A 27,543-nucleotide genomic window follows, 5' to 3' on the forward strand; every position below is an offset into this window, starting at 1 on the left:
CTGCAGTGCCACCTGAGTGCCACCTGTACATTTATATACACCGATCTGGCATAACATTATGACCACCTGCCTAATATTGTGTTGATCCCCTTTTAGCTGCCCCATATGTAACAAACTGCGATGCACTGTGTATTCTGACACCTTTCTATCAGAACCAGCATTAACTTGTTCAGCAATTTAAGTTACAGTAGCTCGTCTGTTGGATCGGACCACACGGGCCAGCCTTCTCTCCCTACGTGCATCAACGAGCTTTGGCCGCCCATGACCCTGTCGCCGGTTTACCACTGTTCCTTTCTTGGACCACTTTTAATAGATCAGAGTTATTCACTTCACCTTTCAGTGGTCATAATGTTATGCCTCGTCAGTGTATTTCTTTATTTGTTGTTAATATTGGCCCAAAAAAGGATTACATTCATATAATAAACAGAATATTCATAAATTTATAAATAGAAAATAGTATATAAATAAAATATAATAAATAAATAACAAATTCATTTACTAGTAATTACTGGCTGGCCAGACTACATTTGCTCCTCAGACTGACAAAAAGTGCCATCATTTCCATTAAAGACCAAAGTTACACACCCACCAGCTTTTTATCAAAAGGAAAATAAAAACTTATTTGGGAATAAATACCATATTTTTACCCAAGAAGTTGTTTAAATGTAGTTGACACATCGTATAATTTTTTCATAATAAACACAGAAAGTAGCTCAGGGTAGCTGCTCACAAAGCACTAGAGATTCATGTTTTTCAGGTGGTCAAATACTGGCCTCAGACTAAATAGGGGATAATAATAGGCAGTTTTCATAGTACTGTAAACAAACATGGCTGCAGACTCCTAGAACAGTTACAAAAGGCATTCATGTAAACATTGGACACTTACAAAAAATTACACAGGCACAACATCAACATTTTTATCTGTTTGCTTTAATCTAAGCATACACTGATCAGCCATAACATTAAAACCACCTCCTTGTTTCTACACTTACTGTCCATTTTATCAGCTCCACTTACCATATAGAAGCACTTTGTAGTTCTACAATTACTGACTGTAGTCCATCTGTTTCTCTACATAACTTTTTAGCCTGCTTTCACCCTGTTCTTCAATGGTCAGGACCCCCACAGGACCACCACAGTGTAAGTATTATTTCGGGGGTGGATCATTCTCAGCACTGCAGTGACACTGACATGGTGGTGGTGTCTTAGTGTGTGTAGTGCTGGTATGAGTGGATCAGAGTTTTTAAATACTGGAGTTCTTTTAATACCGTGTCCACTCACTGTCCACTCTATTAGACACTCCTACCTAGTTGGTCCACCTTGTAGATGTAAAGTCAGACACGATCGCTCATCTATTGCTGCTGTTTGAGTTGGTCATCTTCTAGACCTTCATCAGTGGTCACAGGATGCTGCTCACGGGGAGCTGTTGGCTGGATATTTTTTTGGTAGGTGAACTATTTTCAGTCCAGCGGTGACAGTGAGGTGTTTAAAAACTCCATCAGCACTGCTGTGTCTTATCCACTCCTACCAGCACAACACACACTAACACACCACCACCATGTCAGTGTCAGTGCAGTGCTGAGAATGATCCACCACCCAAATAATACTTGCTCTGTAGTGGTCCTGGGAGAATCCTGACCATTGAAGAACAGCATGAAAGGTGGCTAACTAAGTATGTAAAGAAATAGATGGACTACAGTCAGTAGTTGTAGAACCACAAAGTGCTTCTATATGGTAAGTGGAGCTGATAAAATGGACAGTGAGTGTAGAAACAAGGAGGTGGTTTTAATGTTTTGGCTGATCGGTGTATAATTGTATCTAAGTAGTGTTAAAGAGTAACTTAGCTGAAATATGATGTGATGTTTCTATTTTAGTATTATATAGAACATTATGTAAACTGAAGTAGGCCAGAGACCAGGTGCAACAAATTAGCTCTGATGAGCACTACAGCTGATGGGATCTGTAGTTTTCTTGAACTACAATGGGTCATTTATAGGGATGTAACGATGCACCACAAAACAGTTAATAACCGATTCAAAAATTCCACGATTCAAATCGTTTTGACATGTAAAATAAATTGATATTCACTTTAAACAGCAGAGGGCACTGGCACTATACACCTTGCCTGGTTGATGTCACTGGCGCTATATGCCTGGTTGCCAAATTTGGGTTTTTTCAGCCAAATTGGGCTTAATTCAAAATTGTTTTGCATAGTTTGTACCTACCTCAGAAATAAAAGGCCATTTATTATTTAGATAAATAAAAGATAAGCATAAATACAGTATTTAATTTTCTTCTTTAAGAGAAATAATAAAAGGAAATTTTGTTGTCATTTGTCTTCAATTTCAGCTTAAAAAAATCAGGAAAAAATCGTATCGTGAACCCTAGTATCGTGAATCGCATCGTGGGTAAAGTGTATCATCACATCCCTAGTCATTAACATTTACTAGATCATTTACTAGATGATGTCAGTTTACCACCACTGTACTACCATAAGCTTAATTGTTTTATTTGACTCCTTGATTGAAATAAAATAATAGTTTGAGCAATTAAAAGCAATCTAGAAAGCATTTAGGTGCCCACATTCTAGAAGTAGAAATAAAGGATTAAGCTTATTTAAAGAATTCGGAAAGCCTCTATATATTATTATTATTATTATTATTATAAGCTCAAATAGTCTTATAATCTATGGTTTCCTAGGTCCAAGGTTTACGTAACAGCCTGACTGCCTACTACTAAATTTTTAATAATTAAACATCAACCACCATACCTTTGTAAGCCTTACCAACAAAGTATTCAGACTGAAATCCACCTTTGTTACACAGTAATCCTCCAGATATCACGTCATATAAAATATCATTTACTTTTAAATTTGGCCTGGTTGCGGTGGCTTGTCCAAGTCGATTTAGCTGTGTGTACATACTGACTTCAGACGGCTGCTTGCTTATAATTCTTTTTTTTCTAGAGAGGTGTCTTAGGAGCCGACGTGTGTTTCTGTTCCTGGGCAGAATCTGTAAATTAGAATAGCATAATCCTTGGATTTAAAATGAATCACAACAAGACTTTACATATTGTTGTTAGTGTATTAAAGAAAACATTCACTTACATTCTGATAAGACATTATGTGTCTTTGTCTGCTCTGTAAACGACATGTTTAAAAACTGATGTTTTAGCCAGGTTGCACGGTCTTCCTCAAACATTTTCCTCTGCAAGACAAAATGAACTATCTTACATTCTGGTATTAAGCAGGATTGGATAATTGTGAGCAACAACTTTCATTCTTATTAAATGTTCATTTTATCCCAAAGGGCAAAGAATTTACTGGAAGGTCATTATGTATTCTTTCATGTACACTTTCAAGTGTGCACTTGCTTCAAAATAGGGCAAAATCATCAAACTTTTACTCTTTTAACAGAGAATTCAACCAAAAACTACTGGCAGATCCTTGTCACATAGACTAAGACATGAAAATGTTGAGTAAAGGTATGGTAACTAGGTAACTAGGTTTATATATACACCGAAAAGGCATAACATTATGACCACTGACAGGTGAAGTGAAAAACACTGATTATCTTTTCATCACGGCACCTGTTAGTGAGTGGGATGTACTACACAGAAAGTGAAAATTTTATCCTCAAAGTTGTTGTGTTAGAAGCAGGAAAAGCGAGTTTGACAAGAGCCAAATTGTGATGGCTAGACCAGCGTTTCTCAACCTTTTTTCAGTCACGGCACCCTTTAAAAGTATTCAAAATCTCAAGTCACCCCAGTCTAAAATGTATTAAAAAAACTTACACTCTGCATCCCTCGGACTGCTAACACACAAAAACGCTACAGGGATGAGACGTACTGTGGTTGCATTGCATTAAGTGTTAGAAAAATCCTCTTTTGTGCAGAGATTGCTTGTGTTTGTTTCTGCTTTAAAACATACACGTCATGAACCAATCAGATTTAACATCATTAAACAAGTTTATAGTTTATTTCTCAATTATTTGTCATTATACCACTAGCACTGCTCATTTACTGCATGTTTTTTCTCTAGCTCGGTTACGGCTCTCAAACTTAAACTCAAAAGAAGCTTTATTGGCATGACAAATAAGGACATTCGTATTGCCAAAGCAAGTTAGAGAGAAATAATAAAAATAACAATAAAAAAATATATATATACAAAACAGTTACATGTGCAAAAATATAAAATAGAATAAAATATTAATAAAAACAGTGCAAAATAACAATAAAAATTATAATATTTACATTAATTAGGTAATTACATCTCTCTCTCTCTCTCTCTCTCTCTCTCTCTGTGTGTGTGTGTGTGTGTGTGTGTGTGTGTGTGTGTGTCGCTTGCTCTCTCCGCGATACTGAAAGTGATTTGAATATCGATAATAAACAGCTCTTATTATGACTGATTAATTCCCTCTACTGATGGAAGCGGAATGGTTGAATTACAGCCTATAAGAACCGCACAGAAATATAAATATACAGTGTATCACAAAAGTGAGTACACCCCTCACATTTCTGCAAATATTTTATTATATCTTTTCATGGGACAACACTATAGAAATAAAACTTGGATATAACTTAGAGTAGTCAGTGTACAGCTTGTATAGCAGTGTAGATTTACTGTCTTCTGAAAATAACTCAACACACAGCCATTAATGTCTAAATGGCTGGCAACATAAGTGAGTACACCCCACAGTGAACATGTCCAAATTGTGCCCAAAGTGTCAATATTTTGTGTGACCACCATTATTATCCAGCACTGCCTTAACCCTCCTGGGCATGGAATTCACCAGAGCTGCACAGGTTGCTACTGGAATCCTCTTCCACTCCTCCATGATGACATCACGGAGCTGGTGGATGTTAGACACCTTGAACTCCTCCACCTTCCACTTGAGGATTCGCCACAGGTGTTCAATTGGGTTTAGTCCATCACCTTTACCTTCAGCTTCCTCAGCAAGGCAGTTGTCATCTTGGAGGTTGTGTTTGGGGTCGTTATCCTGTTGGAAAACTGCCATGAGGCCCAGTTTTTGAAGGGAGGGGATCATGCTCTGTTTCAGAATGTCACAGTACATGTTGGAATTCATGTTTCCCTCGATGAACTGCAGCTCCACAGTGCCAGCAACACTCATGCAGCCCAAGACCATGATCCTACCACCACCATGCTTGACTGTAGGCAAGATACAGTTGTCTTGGTACTTCTCACCAGGGCGCCGCCACACATGCTGGACACCATCTGAGCCAAACAAGTTTATCTTGGTCTCGTCAGACCACAGGGCATTCCAGTAATCCATGTTCTTGGACTGCTTGTTTTCAGCAAACTGTTTGCGGGCTTTCTTGTGCGTCAGCTTCCTTCTGGGATGACGACCATGCAGACCGAGTTGATGCAGTGTGCGGCGTATGGTCTGAGCACTGACAGGCTGACCTCCCACGTCTTCAACCTCTGCAGCAATGCTGGCAGCACTCATGTGTCTATTTTTTAAAGCCAACCTCTGGATATGACGCGGAACACGTGGACTCAACTTCTTTGGTCGACCCTGGCGAAGCCTGTTCCGAGTGGAACCTGTCCTGGAAAACCGCTGTATGACCTTGGCCACCATGCTGTAGCTCAGTTTCAGGGTGTTAGCAATCTTCTTATAGCCCAGGCCATCTTTGTGGAGAGCAACAATTCTATTTCTCACATCCTCAGAGAGTTCTTTGCCATGAGGTGCCATGTTGAATATCCAGTGGCCAGTATGAGAGAATTGTACCCAAAACACCAAATTTAACAGCCCTGCTCCCCATTTACACCTGGGACCTTGACACATGACACCAGGGAGGGACAACGACACATTTGGGCACAATTTGGACATGTTCACTGTGGGGTGTACTCACTTATGTTGCCAGCCATTTAGACATTAATGGCTGTGTGTTGAGTTATTTTCAGAAGACAGTAAATCTACACTGCTATACAAGTTGTACACTGACTACTCTAAGTTATATCCAAGTTTTATTTCTATAGTGTTGTCCCATGAAAAGATATAATAAAATATTTGCAGAAATGTGAGGGGTGTACTCACTTTTGTGATACACTGTATATTATAACGGCTCCCAGAGGCGCGACTCGGTTCCTTTTGTTCATTTTAAAGAGCCGTTCAATAGAATCGATCGACTCATCACTATAGGCGACGCACGCAACCCGCGTTGACGTTGTAGCATGGGGAAAGGGGCGTGTGAGACAAGTTTTGATGTTTGACGCGGCTAATGGTCTACATTTTCATGATAAGTTGACTTTTTTGTATTTTAAATTTATTTCATTTTCAATATCAGTAACGTCAGAATATTTTTGACGGCACCCCTGACGAAGCCAGACGGCACCCCGGTTGAGAAAGGCTGGGCTAGACGACTGAGTCAGAGAATCTACAAAACTGCACCTCATGTGGGGTGTTCCCGGTCTGCAGTGGTCAGTATCTATCAAAAGTGGTCCAAGGAAGGAACAGTGGTAAACCGGCGACAGGGTCATGGGCAGCCAAGGCTCATTGATACACGTGGGGAGCGAAGGCTGGCCCGTGTGGTCAGATCCAAAAGACGAGCTACTCTAGCTCAAATTGCTGAAAAAGTTAATGCTGGTTCTGATAGAAAGGTGTCAGAATACAGAATGCATCACAGTGTTGCGTATGGGGCTGCATAGCTTCAGACCAGTCAGTTAGGAAGGTGTTTATAATGTTATGCCTGATCGGTATATATATTATGCATTTTTCTCCTATTTTTTCTCCCAATTTATTGAAGTCAGTTTGTCTTCCGCTGCTGGGGATCCTCAATTTTTTGCAGTTGTGAAGGGTAAATTGCTGCTCACGCCTCCTCCGACCCGCGCGCAGCCCTTAACGGAACCCTTTTCCACCTCTGCACAGGCGCCTCTATCCGCCAATCAGTGTCCTTACACAGCGTTTGAAGACCCCGCCCACATAGTCCGTTCATCCCTCCCTGCAGGCACTGCCAATTATGCCCGCTAGATGGCGCCCAGCCGAGTTTCGAACAGAGGAGTTCAGAATTTTGCTGCTGGTGTGCTAGCAGGATATCCGGCTGCGCCACCTGGGTGCCGTAAGGTTTTTAATTGCACCAAGCCCCAAGTCTAAAAAAGGTAAGACTGTTCTTAGGGCTGTTCTTGGGGTACTATCATAGATTAATATTATAGATTTATACACTGTCGAGTCACATTATTATGACCACCAGCTAATATCCAGAGTAACCGCCATGTGCAGCATGGACAGCAGCTAGACAGGCTGGGAGTGACTCAGTAAGGTCCTGGTAGGTTGTCACAGGTATCTGGAGTCATGCTGACTGCTGTGCACCCCACAGCTGCTGGTCCCACAGATGCTCAATTGGGTTCAAGTCTGGGGAATGAGGGGGCCCGGGTAGTACTTGGATGTCTTGGTCATGCTCTTCCAACCAATGTCGGACATTTCTAGCCTTGTGACATGTCTTTGTCATGTGGGAAGATTCCATCCGCCCCAGGGAAGACAATCGGCATGTATGGGTGTAGGTGATCTGCAAGGGTAGGTTCATACCCAAATCGGATGAGAGTGCCTACCACATGGATGCAAGGGCCCAGAGAATGCCACAAAAACATTCCCCAGACCATAACGCTGCCACAGTCATCAAAAGTCAGAAGTTCTCCTTGTTGTCCAAATAATTCATTACAAATTTCTGAAAACACAAACTGCCCTATCTCCAACCCAGATGTGGAGTGCACTGTGAGACAACACTAGTAATCAGACTAACCTCATGGCCCAATCTAATGGCTGCCTCTGTGAAACGCCTCCTTTCCATTTCAAAGTTCTTCCTCTGCTCCTCAAATGCAGTCCACTCCTCCTTTAATCGTTCCTTCTCCTCCAACATGTAGCAGTCATTCAGGACAGCTGCAGTCTCCTCATCACATGGAGTGTGTAGCTGTTGCTATTAATCATACAAACAATTAGGCTAAAAAAAAGAACATCCGATCCGATCATTAAAGATTTTTGATCACAATACCTGCAGGAGCTGCTGCTGAGTCTTAATAAAGTCCTTGCACTGCTGGATTTCCATCTTGAGACTATCTATCTCTTCCTGATAAAACTGCTTGGGAATCATCTCCTCGCTGAATCCTGGTCCTAACTGCACCATAGATGCTAGAAAACAAACAATGTCGTATGCATATTTCATTTTTTTTTTTTTAAATCTAAACAAATTCTTTACTTTATCAATAAAAAAACATGCAAGGTAGAGTACTGGTGTCTAGTTAGCATAAAAACTCATTTATATTATTTTATTGTATTCTGTCGATACATTTTCTGAAGGTAATTATTCATTTAAATAATGGACTTCACAGCAATTTGTTTTAGATATCTACAAAATATATGTATGACTGATAATGCTTAAAATGCTGAATACAGCAGTATTATACCATTTTCTAATTTACAACCCCTATTTATGAAAAAGGTGAAACAAAATGCAGTAAAAGCATATATGTACACCGATCAGCCATAACATTAAAACCATCTCTTTGTTTCTACACTCACAGTCCATTTTATCAGCTCCACTTACCATATAGGAGCCCTATGTAGTTCTACAATTACTGACTGTAGTCCATCTGTTTCTCTGCATGCTTTGTTAGCCCCCTTTCATGCTGTTCTTCAATGGTCAGGACCCCCCACAGGACCCCCACAGAGTAGGTATTATTTGGGTGGTGGATCATTCTCAGCACTGCAGTGATACTGACATGGTGGTGGACATACGAGTGGATCAGACACAGCAGCGCTGCTGGAGTTTTTAAACACCTCACTGTCACTGCTGGACTGAGAATAGTCCACCAACCAAAATCATCCATCCAACAGCACCACGTGGGCAGCGTCGTGTGACCCTTGATGAAGGTCTAGAAGATGACCAACTCAAACAGCAGCAATAGATGAGCAATCGTCTGATCGTCTCCTCTACAAGGTGGACCAACTGGGTAGGAGTGTCTAATAGAGTGGACAGTGAGTGGACACGGTATTTAAAAACTCCAGCAATGCTGCTGTGTCTTATCCACTCATACCAGCACTAACACACCACCATGTCAGTGTCACTGCAGTGCTGAGAATGATCCACAACCTAAATAATGCCTACACTGTGGTGGTCCTGACCATTGAAGAACAGGGTGAAAGCAAGCTAAAAAGTATGTAAAGAAACAGATGGACTACATTCAGTAATTGTAGAACTACAAAGTGCTTCTATATGGTAAGTGTAGCTGATGAAATGGACAGTGAGTGTAGAAACAAGGAGTGGTTTTAATGTTATACCTGATCAGTGTATGTTACACACAGTTAATTGGATTTATATGAACATCAGGCTCTATGGTTTAAAAGTTAAAATATCCAACTTATGACCATCCCATCTGCAATGTTGCACTAGAAATCAAGAACTCATAACACCAGGTAACATTTTTCCACTCTTTACTCTTTTCACTCTTTACAGTCTGTGCTTTTCTAGTGTGGGCTGACAAAAGTAAAGTCTTGCTGTAGGTTGAACATGCTGTATTTATTGAGACACTTCTATTTTTTTCATTTACTGCCTTCATCAGCTCAAAACAGTCTGGCCATTGTCTCACAGTAAATGTAAATCTTTACTGGTTATTTACTCTTTAAGGCATCTTTTAGCCAAAATGTTTACCTTTGTTGTCTAGGTTCTCCACATGGTGTTTAAGTTTTCTCCATTGCTGCCGAATGCTGTTGGTGAGCCTCTCTCGAGCATGTTCACATGACATCTCCAAAGCATCTTTAAAAGAAGTCTCCTCTTCATCATCTATATGCTAGACATATGGAAAAAGAGAAATAATATAATAATTTATCAATTTGTGTTATAAAAGAATTATAATTTAGGTGAATTTGATACAGAATTTGCTTTGTCAAGGAACCTAATTTTAATTTAAATTGTAAACAGTTTACCTCATCTGTTGATTGAGTGTGTTTTTCCTCTTTTTGGCTGTTTTTCTTTGGACCCAAAATAGCCACCATCTCCTGTTTCATTTGCTGGAGCACTTTCTTCAGCTCAACATTTTCCCACATCAGCTCCCTTTGGTGTATTTCAAAGTCATCCAGGAGTGTCTTGTACATTTCAGCCTCGTGTCTAATGTTGGGTGTGGTAACATATTTCTTACACATTTATGGCATAAAGCACAACACATGTAGCACAAATTATAAATAGTCATGTGGGGTGTTTTAAGGGGGCGGCACGGGGGCTAAGTGAGTAGCACTGTCGCCTCACAGCAAGAAGGTCCTGGGTTCGATCCCCAGGTGGGAGGGGGTCCGGGTCCTTTCTGTGTGGAGTTTACATGTTCTCCCCGTGTCTGCGTGGGTTTCCTCCGGGTGCTCCGGTTTCCTCTCACAGTCCAAAAACATGCAGCCAGGCTAATTGGAGACACTGAATTGTCCTATAGGTACCTAGCCAGTAGGATGCATAAACCAGTGCATTGTAGTGCCGGTCCCAAGCCCGGATAAATAGGGAGGGTCGTGTCAGGAAAGGCATCCGGTGTAAAAACTGTGCCAAATCAATAATGCCGATCACAATCCGGCGGCGACCTCTAACGGGAGCAGCCGAGGAAATAGAGATGTGGGGTGTTTTAAGGGTAATTCACTGTCCATTGAGACAATCGTGTTGAAACATTGTCTTACCTTGCATTTGATTTTTCTGTTTTCCATTGACCTCTCCTCCCATCAGATCTCCCAACAACATTCAGCACTTCCATCCCTGACAGACAGCATACACATGCAATTGTTAAAGCTTGATCTTGTACTGGTAAACATATACAGCACTAAAGCTCACTATAACTTGAGAAATGTGTCCCCACTCATCCACCAATCCATACCGTGTTTCATGTCCCTCTTGTTAGTCAGTAACTGATTGATATGTACTTTGAGCTGATTGAACTCCCTCTCTTTTCTCTTCATATTATGGTTGTACTGTGTGGCACGGCTTGCAATGACATTCTGAAGTTTTTTGACCTATTGGGTAAAAAATATGCATTCAAAAAAAGTACTGTAAAAAATACAGTACTACAAAAATACACATTGCTATCCAAATAAATGGGTTTAAATTCAAAGTAAATGAAGCTATAATTAATTCGTTATGCCATAGACAAGTAAAACAGTGCTTACCTCGTCTTTTTCATTTTTTAAACAACTTTGTAAAACCTTTATATTAGCTTCACGCTGTTGTTCTCGTTCACGCAACCTGTCATTTTCCTTTTTGGATAGTTCAAGCTGGTCCTAAAAAAGGACCAACGCAAATACAAGATACAATGATCTGCATGTTTAACAGCAATCAAATAAGTTTAAATATACTAACAGGTGTTTTTCTCTCATAGGCACCCACTAAATGGCAAAGAAATACAGTACATTTATTTTGCACCTTCTATGACACTAATGGCCAGCAGGGAGCATACAGGGGCAGATACACTGATCAGCCATAACATTAAAACCACCTCCTTGTTTCCACACTTTCTGTCTATTTTATCAGCTCCACTTACCATATAGCACTTTGTAGTTCTACAATTACTTATTTTTAGCCTTATTTCACCCTGTTCTTCAATGGTCAGGCCCCCACAGGACCACCACAGAGCAGGTATTACTTAGGTGCACCTGTTTTCAGTTTTTTTCCACCCATTTTCTCCCTAATTAAAGTGATGAGTTTTACCAGTGCCTTGTTTCTTGTTTGTTTCCACAGACCAGTGCAAAGTATCAGCGCCACTCATAGCCTGCACCTAGCATTTCTTTGAATAGGTTGCCTTTGATCCTGACCACAGCCTTGTATCTTTGACCCTCTGTATAAGCTTTGTCTACTATTGTTTATAGACCAACCCTTGTGTGTTCTCTAACCTCCAGTTTTTGGATTGTGTTTTTGGATTTGGATTGTGGACTGTATTTTTAAATCAACCTGCACTTGCATCCTAACCCGCCTGTGAATCCTGCTATCTTGTTGAGAAGAGACCATCCCAGTTACAGCATCCTGCATTCGGTTTACCTTATCAGTACAAATCTTAGATATACATTTAGCTTTTGTTTTAATTTGTATTAAGCTGATTTAAACAGCATACATTTAACAAACATTTTGGTAAAATGTATCCTGCTACTAGGGTGGCACGGTGGCTAAGTGGGTAGCACTGTCGCCTCACAGCAAGAAGGTCCTGGGTTCGATCTCAAGGTGGGGCGGTCCGGGTCCTTTCTGTGCAGAGTTTGCATGTTCTCCCCGTGTCTGTGTGGGTTTCCTCCCACAGTCCAAAAACATGCAGTCAGGTTAATTGGAGACATTGAATTGCCCTATAGGTGAATGGGTGTGTATATGTGTGTGTGTGTGTGTGTATGTGTGTCTGCCCTGCAATGGACTGGCGTCCCGTCCAGGGTGTTACTGTGTGCCTTGAGCCCCCTGCGACCCTGATTGGATAAGTGGTTAAGAAAGTGAGTAAGTGAGTGAATGAGTATGCTGCTACTAGCTGATTAGGTTTTGTATGACTCTAAGTTGTTGTATTTACGAATAAAAAATAACAAAAATACAGACCTTGAGTTTGGAGCCAATAATCCGCTGGCTGTTCAGATCACTGCTGATCTTCATCTGCTCCATTTCAAGCTCATTAACAGTACCCACAGCACATCGATGGAGCTGTAGCAGATCATACATGATGTTTAAAGCTAAAATGACATCTAGCTCTTGAATTCCATTCAAGTCATAGAAAATTGATGGTAAACCCAGAGATGACAGCTCCTGAGAAAAGAGATTAAGACCACCTTTATGCAATACAAACCATTAGTTTACTTTGTATTAATAAAATTAGTACATTATGTACTAAATTAGTATATAATACCTACTTCACTGATGTAACTCATGCACTCTGATATGTTTTCCTCTGTACAGAAGCCACTGGAACCAGCCTGGGTGCTAATAGGCAGAGGAGGCATTGCAGACTGGCTGTATTGCCTTGCAGGAGGCATTGTATAATACTGAATGTTCTCAAAATTCAAACCTTTTAGTATGCTGCAAACAACAAGCACATATTTATTGTTTTTGCAAATACTGACGTGACATTTACATACACCGATCAGCCATGACATTAAAACCACCTCTTTGTTTCTACACTCACTGTCCATTTGATCAGCTCCACTTACCATATAGAAGCACTTTGTAGTTCTACAGTTACTAACTGTAGTCCATCTGTTTCTCTGCATGCTTTGTTAGCCCCATTTCATGCTGTTCTTCAATGGTCAGGACTCTCCCAGGACCACTACAGAGCAGGTATTATTTGGGTGGTGGATCATTCTCAGCGCTGCAGTGACAATGACGGTGATGGTGGTGGTGTGTTAGTGTGTGTTGTGCTGGTATAAGTGGATCAGACACAGCAATGCTGATGGAGTTTTTTAACACCTTACTGTCACTGCTGGACTGAGAATAGTCCACCAACCAAAAATATCCAGCCAGCATCGCCTCATGGGCAGCATCCTATGACCACTGATGAAGGTCTAGAAGACGACCACCTCAAACATCAGCAATAGATGAGCGATTATCTCTGACTTTACATCTACAAGGTAAACCAACTAGGTAGGAGTGTCTAAGTGAGTGGACACGGTATTTAAAAACTCCAGCAGCTCTGTAGTGGTCAGGGAGAGTCCTGACCATTGAAGAACAGCATGAAAGGGGGTTAACAAAGCATGCAGAGAAACAGATGGACTACAGTTAGAAATTGTAGAACTACAAAGTGCTTCTATATGGTAAGTGGAGCTGATAAAATGGACAGTGAGTGTAGAAACAAGGAAGTGGTTTTAATGTTATGGCTGATCTGTGTATATTGATCACTTTAAGATGTCACAAAAGGAAAACATTAATACTATAATTGTGAACAGAAAGGATGTGGGTTGTGACAATACACTTTCTATTGAGGTTAAGATGGAGACACACTTAAAATAGCACACCACTGTTATTTCTAGTCCCATCATTTTTTGGCTCCTTCACGCCTGAGACTGCCTATGTAGAGCAAAGTAATGATGTTCTTACCAAAAGGGTGTAAAATGACACTCAAAAAGCAATCAAAGAGACATTAAAAAGACTTAATGAATCAAACAATGACTGACATTCTTAAAATCTTTTGCTTTTAAGATGAATATGGGTCAGTGACAAATACAAGGTTCAAATGAGTAAAAGATGAATCATTTAAATTACATTTAGGATAATTAAATTCAGCACATTATGGGCTACTGACTGTGTAAATGCACCTTCCTTGTCACTTCACTTCTTTTATTTGTCATAAGTAAATGGCCTAAATAAAAGTCCTTGTTGGTTGTACTCACATCTCAACCCTAGTCTGTATAATTGCAGTTAAGTTACAAAAATTAGGCTATAAACTTCTTTATTCAATTTTTTCATTATTTAACAATGGTCAGATGGCTGGACCAAATATAATACATACAGAGCTGTAAAAGAGTACTGTCACACCTTTTTCTATCCTAAACATTAACATAGTCTGACTGAATCCAACGCAAGTTTTAAATAATAACTAACCCTGTGTGATTACAATTAGCCCCTTAGTTTACAATCAACCAATTAACCAAGTTAAATTGATTATTAGGTTTAATCTGACAAGATAAACTCAGACTTGAATACTGCCATCCATGTTTATAATCACTTATAATAGAACAGTGCCATGCTGGCAATAGCAATTATCTTAGGAGTAAAGAAAACAGGGAACAGTGGTGAGCCTTTCTATAAGTGCCCAGTCTCCGGTAGCACATTTAAGACTCATCTGAACCATAACAAATATCAGAAGTTCTGAAGGACCCTGATTAGAATAAAGCATTTATTAAAGATAAATGTAAGAATGAATAAATTAATAACATAATGACTGTCATATACTTTAATAGAAAACAAAAAACTATAAAAAATTTTAATGCACAGCATGTCATTAACCAATGAGACTAATTACCCAGAGGTAAACAGGACAGACATAAATAATATGCATGTTAATAATATCTGTTAATTTCTGAAAGAAAAAAATGATTATTAAATTATAAAAATATTTATATTGCTCGCAAACCATCAAATCAGCAAGAGGTTTTTTTTCACCACCAAATACAGTGATACCTTGTAACTCTACGTCCCCTAAACTCAAAATCTTTAAAACTCAACACCCTTCATCAAGAAATGTGTACACTTAAACTCAACATTTCCCTTAAACTCAACTTGTGTGCTACTGCTGCTTTGTTCAGTGTAGAGATGGGACGATCGATCGGCTATGAATCGGTATCGGCCGATTTTTAATCAAAATATGCTATCGGCGATCTGCGATATTTCCTAAAAGTAGCCGATCCGATCGTGTGATATATAAAGATCATGTTAAGTTAACAGCTTAGTGGATTGATCCAGACTTTGAGCTACGACGCGCCAACCATCACATCACCATTCATCAACCATCGTACAGAAACCACAGTGAAAGCTCTTCATGACCTAAAATAACATCATTAACGTTGTGCATCATACATACGATGTAATTTTGCTGATTGTAATATTTACTTTAAAAAGATAATTCAACCCGGTCACATCTGAGTCGATTCTATCAGCACGTTATATAAACTCCTGGTTCACTTTGGTAAATCGTAAGCGGTTCTTACTTGTGATGTAGATGAGAACAGAAGACGTTACAGAGCCAATCAGAGGCAAAAGTTTATTCATTACCAAATTCGTTAGTTCAGGATCATTTGCTGAACTTTTAGCTCCTTAGACGGAACGAGTCTGACGGTCGGTTACAGATCTGTGGTAATAACAGTTTAATGAAGCTTTTTAATGTAAGAGAGTCACACAGAATGTTCTGTAGTAGTTGGTGTTTATTTAAAACCACGACATTTAATTAATAACAGTAAACACGGAGAGATAACAGAGAAGAGAAACTTACGCTTCGCGAAAAATGACTCGTGAATCAATGAATCACTTATAGCGATACAGTGAACAAAGCGTCTCTTCTAAAGGCGCACACACACACACACACACACACACGCGCGCGCGCGCTGCTCCGGTTTATCTTCACTGTGAGGCTCTTTTTAAGTTAATTTATTTTATTTACTGCTCGCAATCGGCTATCGGCCGATGTCCCTGAAAGGAGATCGCAGATCGGAATCGGTGCCAAAAACCCCCATCGTCCCATCTCTAGTTCAGTGCTTGGCTTAAGCGGTGCGGTAAAGGTCATCAAAGTGCGAATACGAGACGAATCTACATTTGTGTGGAATAACCATCAAATTCACTCTGAAAGCTCCACTTGCATCTGTTATCTGGATTTTTCTCGTTTCACTTTAAAACTTGTGTTACAGCTCGAGGTTCTGAGAAATTGTAAGAATCAGCTTTTCCAAGAGAGTCTAAAACGCATATTGTTAAAAAAGCTTAATGTGACAATGTATTAACAAAATGACAGAAACACTAAACCTCTCTTAATTATTACTGCTCCTAAGTTCTCTCCACTAATTAAGAAGCATTAGAAAACAATAAAAAAGCAAAGGTAAACAGCAGGTTTTATTGTATTGTTTATTGATTTTGAACTGTTTAACTGTTTAACTGAGCAGGTTTGAATTGTATTTCAGTGTTTTTATATTATACTTGTGTTATTTTCAGTGTATAAGTGTCAAAAACAACCCCATCATTTAACATTAGCCTAAAATACACTGCCTGGCCAAAAAAAGGTCACACACACTAAAATTTGGTTGGACCGCCTTTAGCTTTGATTACGGCAGGCATTCGCTGTGGCATCGTTTCCACAAGCTTCTGCAATGTCACAACATTTATTTCTGTCCAGAGTTGCATTAATTTTTCCCCAACATCTTGTATTGATGATGAGAGATTTGGACCACTGCGCAAAGTCTTCTCCAGCACATCCCAAAGATTCTTAATGGGGTTCAGGTCTGGACTCTGTGGTGGCCAATCCATGTGTGAAAATGATGTCTCATGCTCCCTAAACCACTCTTTCACAATTTGAGCCCGATGAATCCTGGCATTGTCATCTTGGAATACGCCCGTGCCATCAGGGAAGAAAAAATCCATTGATGGAATAACCTGGTCGTTCAGTATATTCAGGTAGTCAGCTGACCTCATTCTTTGGGCACATATCGCTGCTAAACCTAGACCTGACCGACTGCAGCAACCCCAGATCATAGCACTGCCCGCACAGGCTTGTACGGTAGGCACTAGGCATGATGGGTGCATCACTTCAGCCGCCTCTCTTCTTACCCTGATGCGCCCATCACTCTGGAACAGGGTAACCACATGACCTACTCCCATTGCTCCAGAGTCCAATATTTATGCTCCCTAGCAAATTGAAGCTGTTTTTGCCGGTTAGCCTCACTGACAAGTGGTTTTCTTGGGGCTACACAGCTGTTTAGTCCCAATCCCTTGAGTTCCCTTCGCATTGTGCGTGTGGAAATGCTCTTACTTTCACTATTAAACATATCCCTGAGTTCTACTGTAGTTTTTCTATTATTTGATTTCACCAAACGTTTAAGTGATCGCCGATCACGATCATTCAAGAATTTTCTCTTCCTTCCTCGAAGATGATGTTTCCCCACCGTCCTTCTACTTTTTAATAATGCGTTGGACAGTTCTTAACCTGATTTTAGTAGTTTCAGCAATCTCCTTAGATGTTTTCTCTGCTTGGTTCGACATGGTTGTTTAACAAATGAGAAGCTACTCAATGCATCAGTTAGGGTTAAATAACTTGTTGCCAGCTGAAACATAATCACCCATGCAGTAATTATCCAATAGGAGGCTCTTACCTATTTGCTTAGTTAAATCCAGGTGGTGACCTTTTGTTTTTGGCCAGGCAGTGTATATGCAGTTCCATGGGACCATGGAACGCATTAACAGGTTGTCTATACATCCTTATGGGAAAAAATACCTTAAAACTCAACACCACTCCCATAACCAATTGACGTTGAGTTTCAAAGTACCACTGTATCTCAGAGTAAGCAAGTGTTGATTTTTTGGTTGTATAATAGCACCCAGTACACAGAGTACATTGAGATACAGCATTAACTAAAGCAGCAGATATTAGTTCCAGCAGCTATTACAATAATACAAACCTGATTACTGCTGTCATAAATATGTTTAAAAATAAGGTCAATGAGAATATGGAGAAAAAGGAACTGCGACATTACCTACATTCACCTAGAACCAGTCGACGGTTCGACGGTTACTCAGTGAGAATTATTCGAGAATGTTCCACATATACAGATTAAACTCGACAGCTGCATTATCTTTTATAAGGTAAAAGCTTTACTTACTTGTTTTTGTTTACAACCTAGGATCAACAGCTACATCCGAAGCACCTCTGAACATCTGAACATTTAAAATACACTCTACAGCGAACACATGCTGATGAAACACACTGAGTTTAATACTGAACTGTACACTGCGAACACATTAAATTAATATCAATACAGTTATAATGTTGCTAATTCTGTAACAGCTATCCAGCCGCGCAGCCGCTAACAGTAAAACAACGATGATTAACCGACTAAAGCATCTGCGTTGTCAAGCAACGAGGAACAGCCACGCCATTGGTCAGTTTTTCTGAAAAGCCCACCCACTAGTAGGTGTGAGTGTTGACAACACAGAGATAACATTAAAACCACCTCCTTGTTTCTACCCTCACTGTCCATTTTATCAGCTCCACTTACCATATAGGAGCCCTTTGTAGTTCTACAATTACTGACTGTAGTCCATCTGACGTAGTGGTGCAGTTTTTAAACACCTCACTGTCACTGCTGGACTGAGAATAGTCCACCAACCACAAATATCCGTCCTGTGACCACTGATGAAGGTCTACTAGATGCCCAACTCAAACAGCAGCAATAGATGAACGATCGTCTCTGACTTTACATCTACAAGGTGGACCAATTGGTAGGAGTGTCTAATATAGTGGACAGTGTGTGGAAACAGTATTTAAAAACTCCCGCAGCGCTGCTGCGTCTGATCCACTCATACCAGCACAACACACACTAACACACCACCACCATGTCAGTGTCACTGCAGTGCTGAGAATCATCCACCACCCAAATAATGCCTGCTCTGTAGAGGTCCTGTGGAGGTCCTATTTATTAAAGAACATGGTAAAAGAAGGTTTAAAAAGTATGTAGAGAAACAGATGGACTACAGTCAGTAATTGTAGAACTACAAAGTGCTTCTATATGGTAAGTGGAGCTGATAAAATAGACAGTGTGTGTAGAAACAAGGAGGTGGTTTTAATGTTATGGCTGATCACTGTATATACATTTTCTTTCTAATATATTGTTATTAAAAAGTATGTCTGAAATATATATATACGTATTATCAATATTATTATTATAATTATACATTTATTAAAATTTATATATTATTGTTATTGTTATTAATTACATATATATATATATATATATATATATATATATATATATATATATATATTTACATTATTATCATTATAATTATTATTATGACTAATTTCCTATTATTTTAACCTTGTAGTGGAAGTAGCACTACTAGAAATAATAAGATTGACCATTTATTATTATTATTATTATTATTATTAATAATAATAATAATAATAATAATAATAATAATACATGGGCCTACTATAATTACTAATACTATGACAAGTTTGACATAATAAGAAATGTGAATCAGGAATGCCAGTGGTGTGACAATGTGCCCCACATTATCTATTTTGTAAGAAATAATAATGATTCGAATAATAATAAATAATAATAATGCAAAGAAGAAAAAAACATATTAATATTAATATTAAAATACATTATACATATATTGTTATTATTTTTAAAAGTATTCTTATTAAATAAAAGAAATGAAATCAATTTTAGCAATACAGCAATAGTATGATCTGATATTTACTTGTCACATAAAATTAACACTTTTTTTTACCTTGTTTATTCTTAAAATTACATTTTCTTCACTGACAATAAACAACCACAAAAATATACAAGTGTTAACATACCTTAAGCATTTATAATGTACTGTAGATAAAAATATCTCAAAACGTAGGACTGTTTTACAAGACAAACAACAAAACCTTGTAAAGCTATACCCCAGTACAGAACAATTGAAATGGTCTCAGATTTTAAGTAAAATATAAAGGTCACATTTTAATTGCAAAAAATCCAAGGTTTTAATTTTGCATAATGACTGAGAAGTTTTATCTGACTGTTACAGTATTAATATATTAACAAAGTAGCTCATCTGAAATTATTAAGTGGAACAGGCTCTTTTTGTGGCTCCTAATCAGGGAGCAGAGGATTTTTGTGGCCCCTTTTGGTCTCCAACCACCAAGTAGTCATCTCACCTTTGCCCTATAAAACAAAATTATACAGACAAGCAGTTAATTTATCCTTTATTATGAATCCTGTCTGAAAAAGCGGTTTTAAACAATTGTTTATATTTATTTTGTCTGATAAAATCTAATTAAATTTAAGAACTTTGAACAACTTTGTCTATACTTTGTCATTTAACCTACTACAAGTAAACAATATCTGACTAATGTCTTACCTTAACATTTAGAGTGCCACGGCAGACCAGGGCATAACCGCCTAAAGTGTGCAAAAGTTCTGCTGTAGTTTCACTGCATTGGATTCTTAAAGCTGCCAGATCAGGAAAACTACAGCATTTGTAGCATATTAAACTGGCTGATACATTTGCTAATTACATTTTAAACAAGTGTATAAGGAACTTACATAGTACTATAGTGTTTATTTAAAAAAGATTTTAATTGGTGTAAGAAAGGTTAAACCCACTTTTGCAAACTGCACCTTTTATTGCATATTTTGCACATTACAATGAGTATTTTCAGATCATTAAGCAAAACAACCTTCTAACATACCCGAGCTATCAGAAACAGGTGATAATTTTCACACACACACACACACACACACACACACACACACACACACACACACACACACACACACACACACACACACACACACACACACACACACACCTGTTTTTTTAATATAGAACTATATTTATTATTTGATATAGAACTGTATGTGTTATTATTTGATATAGAACTGTATGTGTTATTATTTGATATAGAAGTGTATGTGTTATTATTTGATATTGAACTGTATTTTTATTATTTAATATAGAACTATATTTATTATTTGATATAGAACTGTATGTGTTATTATTTGATATAGAAGTGTATGTGTTATTATTTGATATTGAACTGTATTTTTATTATTTAATATAGAACTATATTTATTATTTGATATAGAACTGTATGTGTTATTATTTGATATTGAACTGTATTTTTATTATTTGATATAGAACTATATTTGTCATTATTACATATAGACAAATAATACATCTTAATATAATATATTAATATATATCTTAATATATGCTGTTGCAATTTAAGTCCTCGCCAGTTGAACTTTGTTGTTAGTCGGCTTTTTCAGCAAGACAGTTATCCCCAGTGCACTTCCAAGTCAGCCAAAGGTTGGTTAAGGAATCAATCCTGAAATAACCTGGAGTGGCTTTTTCAGTGTCCATTTTCAATTTTCTCCCCTAATGTAGTCATAGCCAATTACCCTGATTGTGTTATGCTTCACCTCTACAGATACAACCCTCCACCACTGACTGAGGAGCTTTGCAACTGACACACGCCCCCTCCAACATGTGTGCAGTACCGACTGCGTCTTTTCTCTTGCACGAGGCAAGTTCATATGTGAATCAGCTTTGAGCACGGAGAGCCACAACCTGATCAGCATTATTCCCCAACTCTGCGCAGGCGCCATCAATCAGCCAGCAGAGCTCGTAATTGCACCGGTTATGAAGAACCCTGGTCCGGCTTGTCCCACCCTATGAACAACAGCCAATCATTGTTCATGTAGCCGCCCAGTTGCACATGGACATTTGACAAGAAAACTAGATGTTCTTAATTTCTCATGTCAGGTTATACCATTGCTTGTATGTATTAATGCAATTTCTTTCACTGTTTACTAATTATTTGTATTGTTTAATTTCATTTCATTTTCATAAAATGTTTTATCCTGGTCAGGGTTGCAGCAGGACTGGTTTGATTGCTAAAAAGACATGGAATATCCTGGACAGAGCGCCAATCCATCGCAGAGCTTTGGGCATCCCCCCCTTGACAAAGCCAATCATGTCTGTGTAGATCATACCTGATCCAGTGTAATAGGCCACCGCACCACTTGAGTACTTCTTGTTGTATTTATCTCAATAATAATATCCAAAGCTTTAAAATGGTATTTCCAGGAGTATTTCCAAGAGTAGCCAATCCACCAATCCAAACTCTGCATAGTTTAAGGATACATTCTACACTGTGCATACATTCTAACTTAATTTTAAAATGCTTAGGACAATTTTATTAAAAAGTTAAAAGTTTTTTTTATTTTAGAAAACTAGCATTTGGTATTATGAATGTTATGTATTATCTAATGTTATTATTCTTAAAACCCTGCATTTTGTAAACATCAGTGACAGCTATCAAGCACAGTATGTGTATGTTGCTAATTTAACTTTTCTTAACTACCTTCACTGGTTGATTCCATGCGAGATGCTGTGTTTACAGTGTCCCCAAATAAACAGTAGCGTGGCATTTTGGTGCCAACCACTCCAGCCACCACCGGACCTGTAGAACCCACACACAGAGAGACTTCTGTACAATGTAATGACTAAGCATACCATTCAAAGAACCTTGGTGTAATTAATTTAGGTAGTTTTCATGTTACTTGATACGGAAGTACAGAAGCGTCTTTCTGCCACACAGATGAAAAAAAAGCCGTCAGTATGTCGTTATAACGAGAAAAGGCGGCACGGTGGCTAAGTGGGTAGCACTGTCGCCTCACAGCAAGAAGGTCCTGGGTTCGATCCCCAGGTGGGGCAGTCCGGGTCCTTTCTGTATGGAGTTTGCATGTTCTCCCCGTGTCCGTGTGGGTTTCCTCCGGGTGCTCCGGTTTCCTCCCACAGTCCAAAGACATGCAAGTAAAGTGAATTGGAGACATTGTCCATGAATGTGTAAACTTGTGAACTGATGAACCTTGTGTAATGAATAACTACCGTTTCTGTCATGAATGTAACCAAAAGTGTAAAACATGACGTTAAAATTCTATTAAACAAGCAAACATAAACCAAAACTTTATCATATCTTCTCTTCACATATACGAATATTTATTATTATTATTATTAATCATAATATTATTATTTAAGGTGAACCGTGCAGCTTTACGTTATTCAGGAAGTTTGTGTCAAACAAGTAGCCCTTCGTATTACTTAGTACCCTTGAAGTAGCTCTCGAGCTCAAAAAGTATGGTGACCCCTGCCATAGACGTATTTCCCTTAACTGTGATACAGTATACATTGCTTTAACAAATTCTTTTCTCGTTATAACAACATCCTTTTCTCATTTTAACAACATCCTTTTCTCATTATAACGACATCCTTTTCTCGTTATAACGACATCCTTTTCTCATTATAACGACATACTATCTCGTTAAAGTGACATACCATCTCGTTATAACGACATCCTTTTCTCGTTTTAACGACATCCTTTTCTCATTATAACGACATCCTTTTCTCATTATAACGACATCCTTTTCTCGTTAAAACGACATCCTTTTCTCGTTATAACGACATACTATCTCGTTAAAGTGACATACCATCTCGTTATAACGACATCCTTTTCTCGTTTTAATGACATACTATCTCGTTATAACGACATCCTTTTCTCATTTTAACGACATACTATCTCGTTATAATGACATCCTTTTCTCGTTATAACGACATCCTTTTCTCATTTTAACGACATACTATCTCGTTATAACGACATCCTTTTCTCATTTTAACGAAATACTATCTCGTTATAACGACATCCTTTTCTCGTTTTAACGACATACTATCTCGTTATAACGACATCCTTTTCTCATTTTAACGACATACTATCTCGTTATAACGACATATTTTTCTCATTTTAACAACATACTATCTCATTATAACGACATCCTTTTCTCGTTTTAACGACATACTATCTCATTAAAACGACACACTATCTCGTTAACATGACATACTATCTCGTTAAAACGACATACTATCTCGTTACAACATCCTTTTTTTCATTATAACAACATCCTCTCAGCTTTTTTTTTCATCTGTGTGGCAGCAATACACTTCTGTATCTATCAGCACCAACCATAGTCAAACAAACATAAAACAGTAGTTTCCAACAAGAATATGTGTAATAGTTTACTATAAATGAGTTCATGGGATTAATTAGGGATGGAAACCATACTGACCTGAGTGAATGCCAGCTCGTATCTTCAGCTGTGTGGTAGGTTTGTGTGGGATTTTAAATGCATGACAAATGCTGACCAAGTCTAAGGCCATGCTGGCAATTTCACCTGCATGATTGATTCCATTCTCATTTGGTACACCAGATACTACCATGTCTGAAAGAATAAAACAATGCATTCAGTGATTTGAACAACAATATTCCTAATTCATCTGTAACATTCATGACAACTCTTTTTGGTTTAGCTGTGTTTAATCTATTTTCACTTCAATAACGATTTCCTACATTGCCATGTCATTTACATTGTAACTGGGTAAACTGTAAGATGCAAGGTGGAACCCTGTACCTGTGAGAATTAAAGATAAACGTAACCAACTTAAGGTCATAACCATAAAGGGGAATAATGAAAATAAAGTATTAAAAGAAAAATGCACACACTGCAGCCTGTAGCAGAGATATTAGAGGGAATAATGATAAAATCTGAATCAAAACCGTTAGTCAGCTACTCTGTCCACCAGTGTGCGACAACCAAGTTTTTGGAAAAAAAGAATAGGGAAGAGGGAACTAGTACAAACTGGCAGCAGTTATAAAAAGAGATGAGCAGTCACTTCATTGACATTTAATATTTATAATTTTAAGTAGCGCTATAACCTTTGGCTACTGGAGTTGACAGTACAATATGATATATATCATTGTTTTAGATCATTGAAACTGGGCTAGCAAACCTTCCCCAGCTACATACAGGCACAAATTCTGCAACATACAACAATTTTAAACCAATGATTTAAAGCACAGATATTTAAGAATAAAGATGAGTTTTCTGGTAGACTTTTACTTCTAACATCTCTTACAGTAAAAAAAAAAAAAAACTCTACTGCTATAATGATATAATACTTATCATTTCTGGTCAGATGTCAGATGTGGAAGCTAAAATTCCATGATTGCAATCAGACTTACAAGCATCTCCAATAGTCTCCACTTTGTACACATCATAGTTGTCAATAATGTCATCAAAAGTGGTGTAGAGTTTATTGAGAAAATCCACAACTTGGTGAGGTGTGCTGGATCCTGATATCTGTGTGAAACCCACTATGTCACTGCCCAAAAGAAGAGATAAATAAATATGGGTTAACATTTTAAAGATTAAAGTTTCGAATAAATATCCAATGTAAGCCAAATGTCTGATATTGACACCTGCCTGAAAAATACAGTGGAACTGGTGTAGCTTTGTGCTTCCACTGTGTAGCCTTGTCTAAGATCATCAGCCACTGGTTTAGGAAGCATACCTGTCAATATTTCAAACACACATGCTTTAGTGCAAAAGGCATGTGTTGTGATATAATGTGATATTACGTTGTGATAATGTACTACTAATTCTGTTACAGGCATAATTAACTGTATGTCCTTTCTTTAATAATACATATGCCTTCTAATAAAGATTTTTTTGGGAAATATAGCATTAACCACCTTCCCTGATTCCTTTTAATCAATATTGCATATTTGTCACTCCTATATGTTTCAGACAATCAAACTACTTTTAGATTTAGTTTACTTTTAGATAACCGAAGTAAACATGAAATGCTTTTTTAAAAATTTCATTTGATAAAGCAAAAATGCTGTTCCGCCCTATTTGGCTCTATATGTGAAAATGCAATTGTCCCCTTAATATAACATTTAAATGTGACATACACTGCCTGGCCAAAAAAAAGGTCACCACCTGGATTTAACTAAGCAAATACAGTGGGGTCAAAAAGTATTTAGTCAGCCACTGATTGTGCAGGTTCTCCTACTTAGAAAGATGAGAGAGGTCTGTAATTTTCATCATAGGTACACTTCAACTGTGAGAGACAAAATGAGAAAAAAAAATCCAGGAAATCACATTGTAGAATTTTTAAAGAATTTATTTGTAAATTATGGTGGAAAATAAGTATTTGGTCAATAACAAAAGTTCAACTCAATACTTTGTAACATAACCTTTGTTGGCAATGACAGAGGTCAAACGTTTCCTGTAAGTCTTCACCAGGTTTGCACACACTGTAGCTGGTATTTTGGCCCATTCCTCCATACAGATCTGCTCTAGAGCAGTGATGTTTTGGGGCTGTCGCTGGGCAACACGGACTCCACTGGCTAGGCCACTCCAGGACCTTGAAATGCTTTTTACGGAGCCACTCCTTCATTGCCCAAGCGGTGTGTTTGGGATCATTGTCATGCTGGAAGACCCAGCCACGTTCCATCTTCAATGCTCTCACTGATGGAAGGAGGTTTTGGCTTAAAATCTCACGATACATGGCCCCGTTCATTCTTCCCTTAACACGGATCAGTCGTCCTGTCCCCTTTGCAGAAAAACAGCCCCAAAGCATGATGTTTCCACCCCCATGCTTCACAGTAGGTATGGTGTTCTTGGGTTTTTCTTCTTCCTCCAAACACGACGAGTTGAGTTTTTACCAAAAAGTTCCATTTTGGTTTCATCTGACCACATGATATTCTCCCAATCCTCTTCTGGATCATTCATATGCTCTCTGGCAAACTTCAGACGGGCCTGGACATGTACTGGCTTAAGCAGGGGGACACGCCTGGCACTGCAGGATTTGAGTCCTTCTTGGCGTAGTGTGTTACTGATGGTAGCCTTTGTTACTTTGGTCCCAGCTCTCTGCAGGTCATTCATCAGGTCCCTCCGTGTAGTTCTAGGATTTTTGCTCACCGTTCTCATGTTAATTTTGACCCCACGGGATGAGATCTTGACCCCAAGGGAGATTATCAATGGTCTTGTATGTCTTCCATTTTCTTACAATTGCTCCCACAGTTGATTTATTCACACCAACCTGCTTGCCTATTGTAGATTCACTCTTCCCAGCCTGGTGCAGGTCTACAATTTTCTTCCTGGTGTCCTTCGACAGCTCTTTGGTCTTGGCCATGGTTGAGTTTGGAGTCTGACTGTTTGAGGCTGTGGACAGGTGTCTTTTATACAGATAACGAGGTCAAACAGGTGCCATTAATACAGGTAACGAGTGGAGGACAGAAGAGCTTCTTAAAGAAGAAGTTACAGGTCTGTGAGAGCCAGAAATCTTGCTTGTTTGTTATTGACCAAATACTTATTTTCCACCATAATTTACAAATAAATTCTTTAAAAATCCTACAATGTGATTTCCTGGATTTTTTTTTCTCATTTTGTCTCTCATAGTTGAAGTGTACCTATGATGAAAATTACAGACCTCTCTCATCTTTCT

The 27,543-nt window shown here is 38.5% G+C and overlaps 1 protein-coding gene and 1 pseudogene across 1 annotated transcript; both read right to left on the bottom strand.

Annotated features, from left to right (window-relative positions):
- Window positions 1-2,839: 2,839 nt before the first annotated feature.
- Window positions 2,840-18,451, bottom strand: LOC134331307 (afadin- and alpha-actinin-binding protein-like). The gene is made up of 12 exons (XM_063012659.1): window positions 18,297-18,451; window positions 12,855-13,020; window positions 12,547-12,750; window positions 11,148-11,258; window positions 10,859-10,994; window positions 10,665-10,740; window positions 9,939-10,119; window positions 9,664-9,802; window positions 8,008-8,144; window positions 7,759-7,932; window positions 3,107-3,206; window positions 2,840-3,011 (listed from the first exon to the last, which is right to left on the bottom strand). Exons 2-12 carry the CDS (start codon window positions 12,975-12,977, stop codon window positions 2,962-2,964), a joined length of 1,431 nt encoding a protein of 476 aa, XP_062868729.1. The 5' UTR covers window positions 12,978-13,020; window positions 18,297-18,451; the 3' UTR covers window positions 2,840-2,961.
- Window positions 18,452-20,285: 1,834 nt separating this feature from the next.
- The window catches only part of LOC134331862 (atrial natriuretic peptide receptor 2-like), a 40,201-nt pseudogene continuing 32,943 nt past the window's right edge, over window positions 20,286-27,543 (bottom strand).

This window comes from Trichomycterus rosablanca, chromosome 17, assembly GCF_030014385.1.
Source record: "Trichomycterus rosablanca isolate fTriRos1 chromosome 17, fTriRos1.hap1, whole genome shotgun sequence".
NCBI classification, from domain to species: Eukaryota; Metazoa; Chordata; class Actinopteri; order Siluriformes; family Trichomycteridae; genus Trichomycterus; species Trichomycterus rosablanca.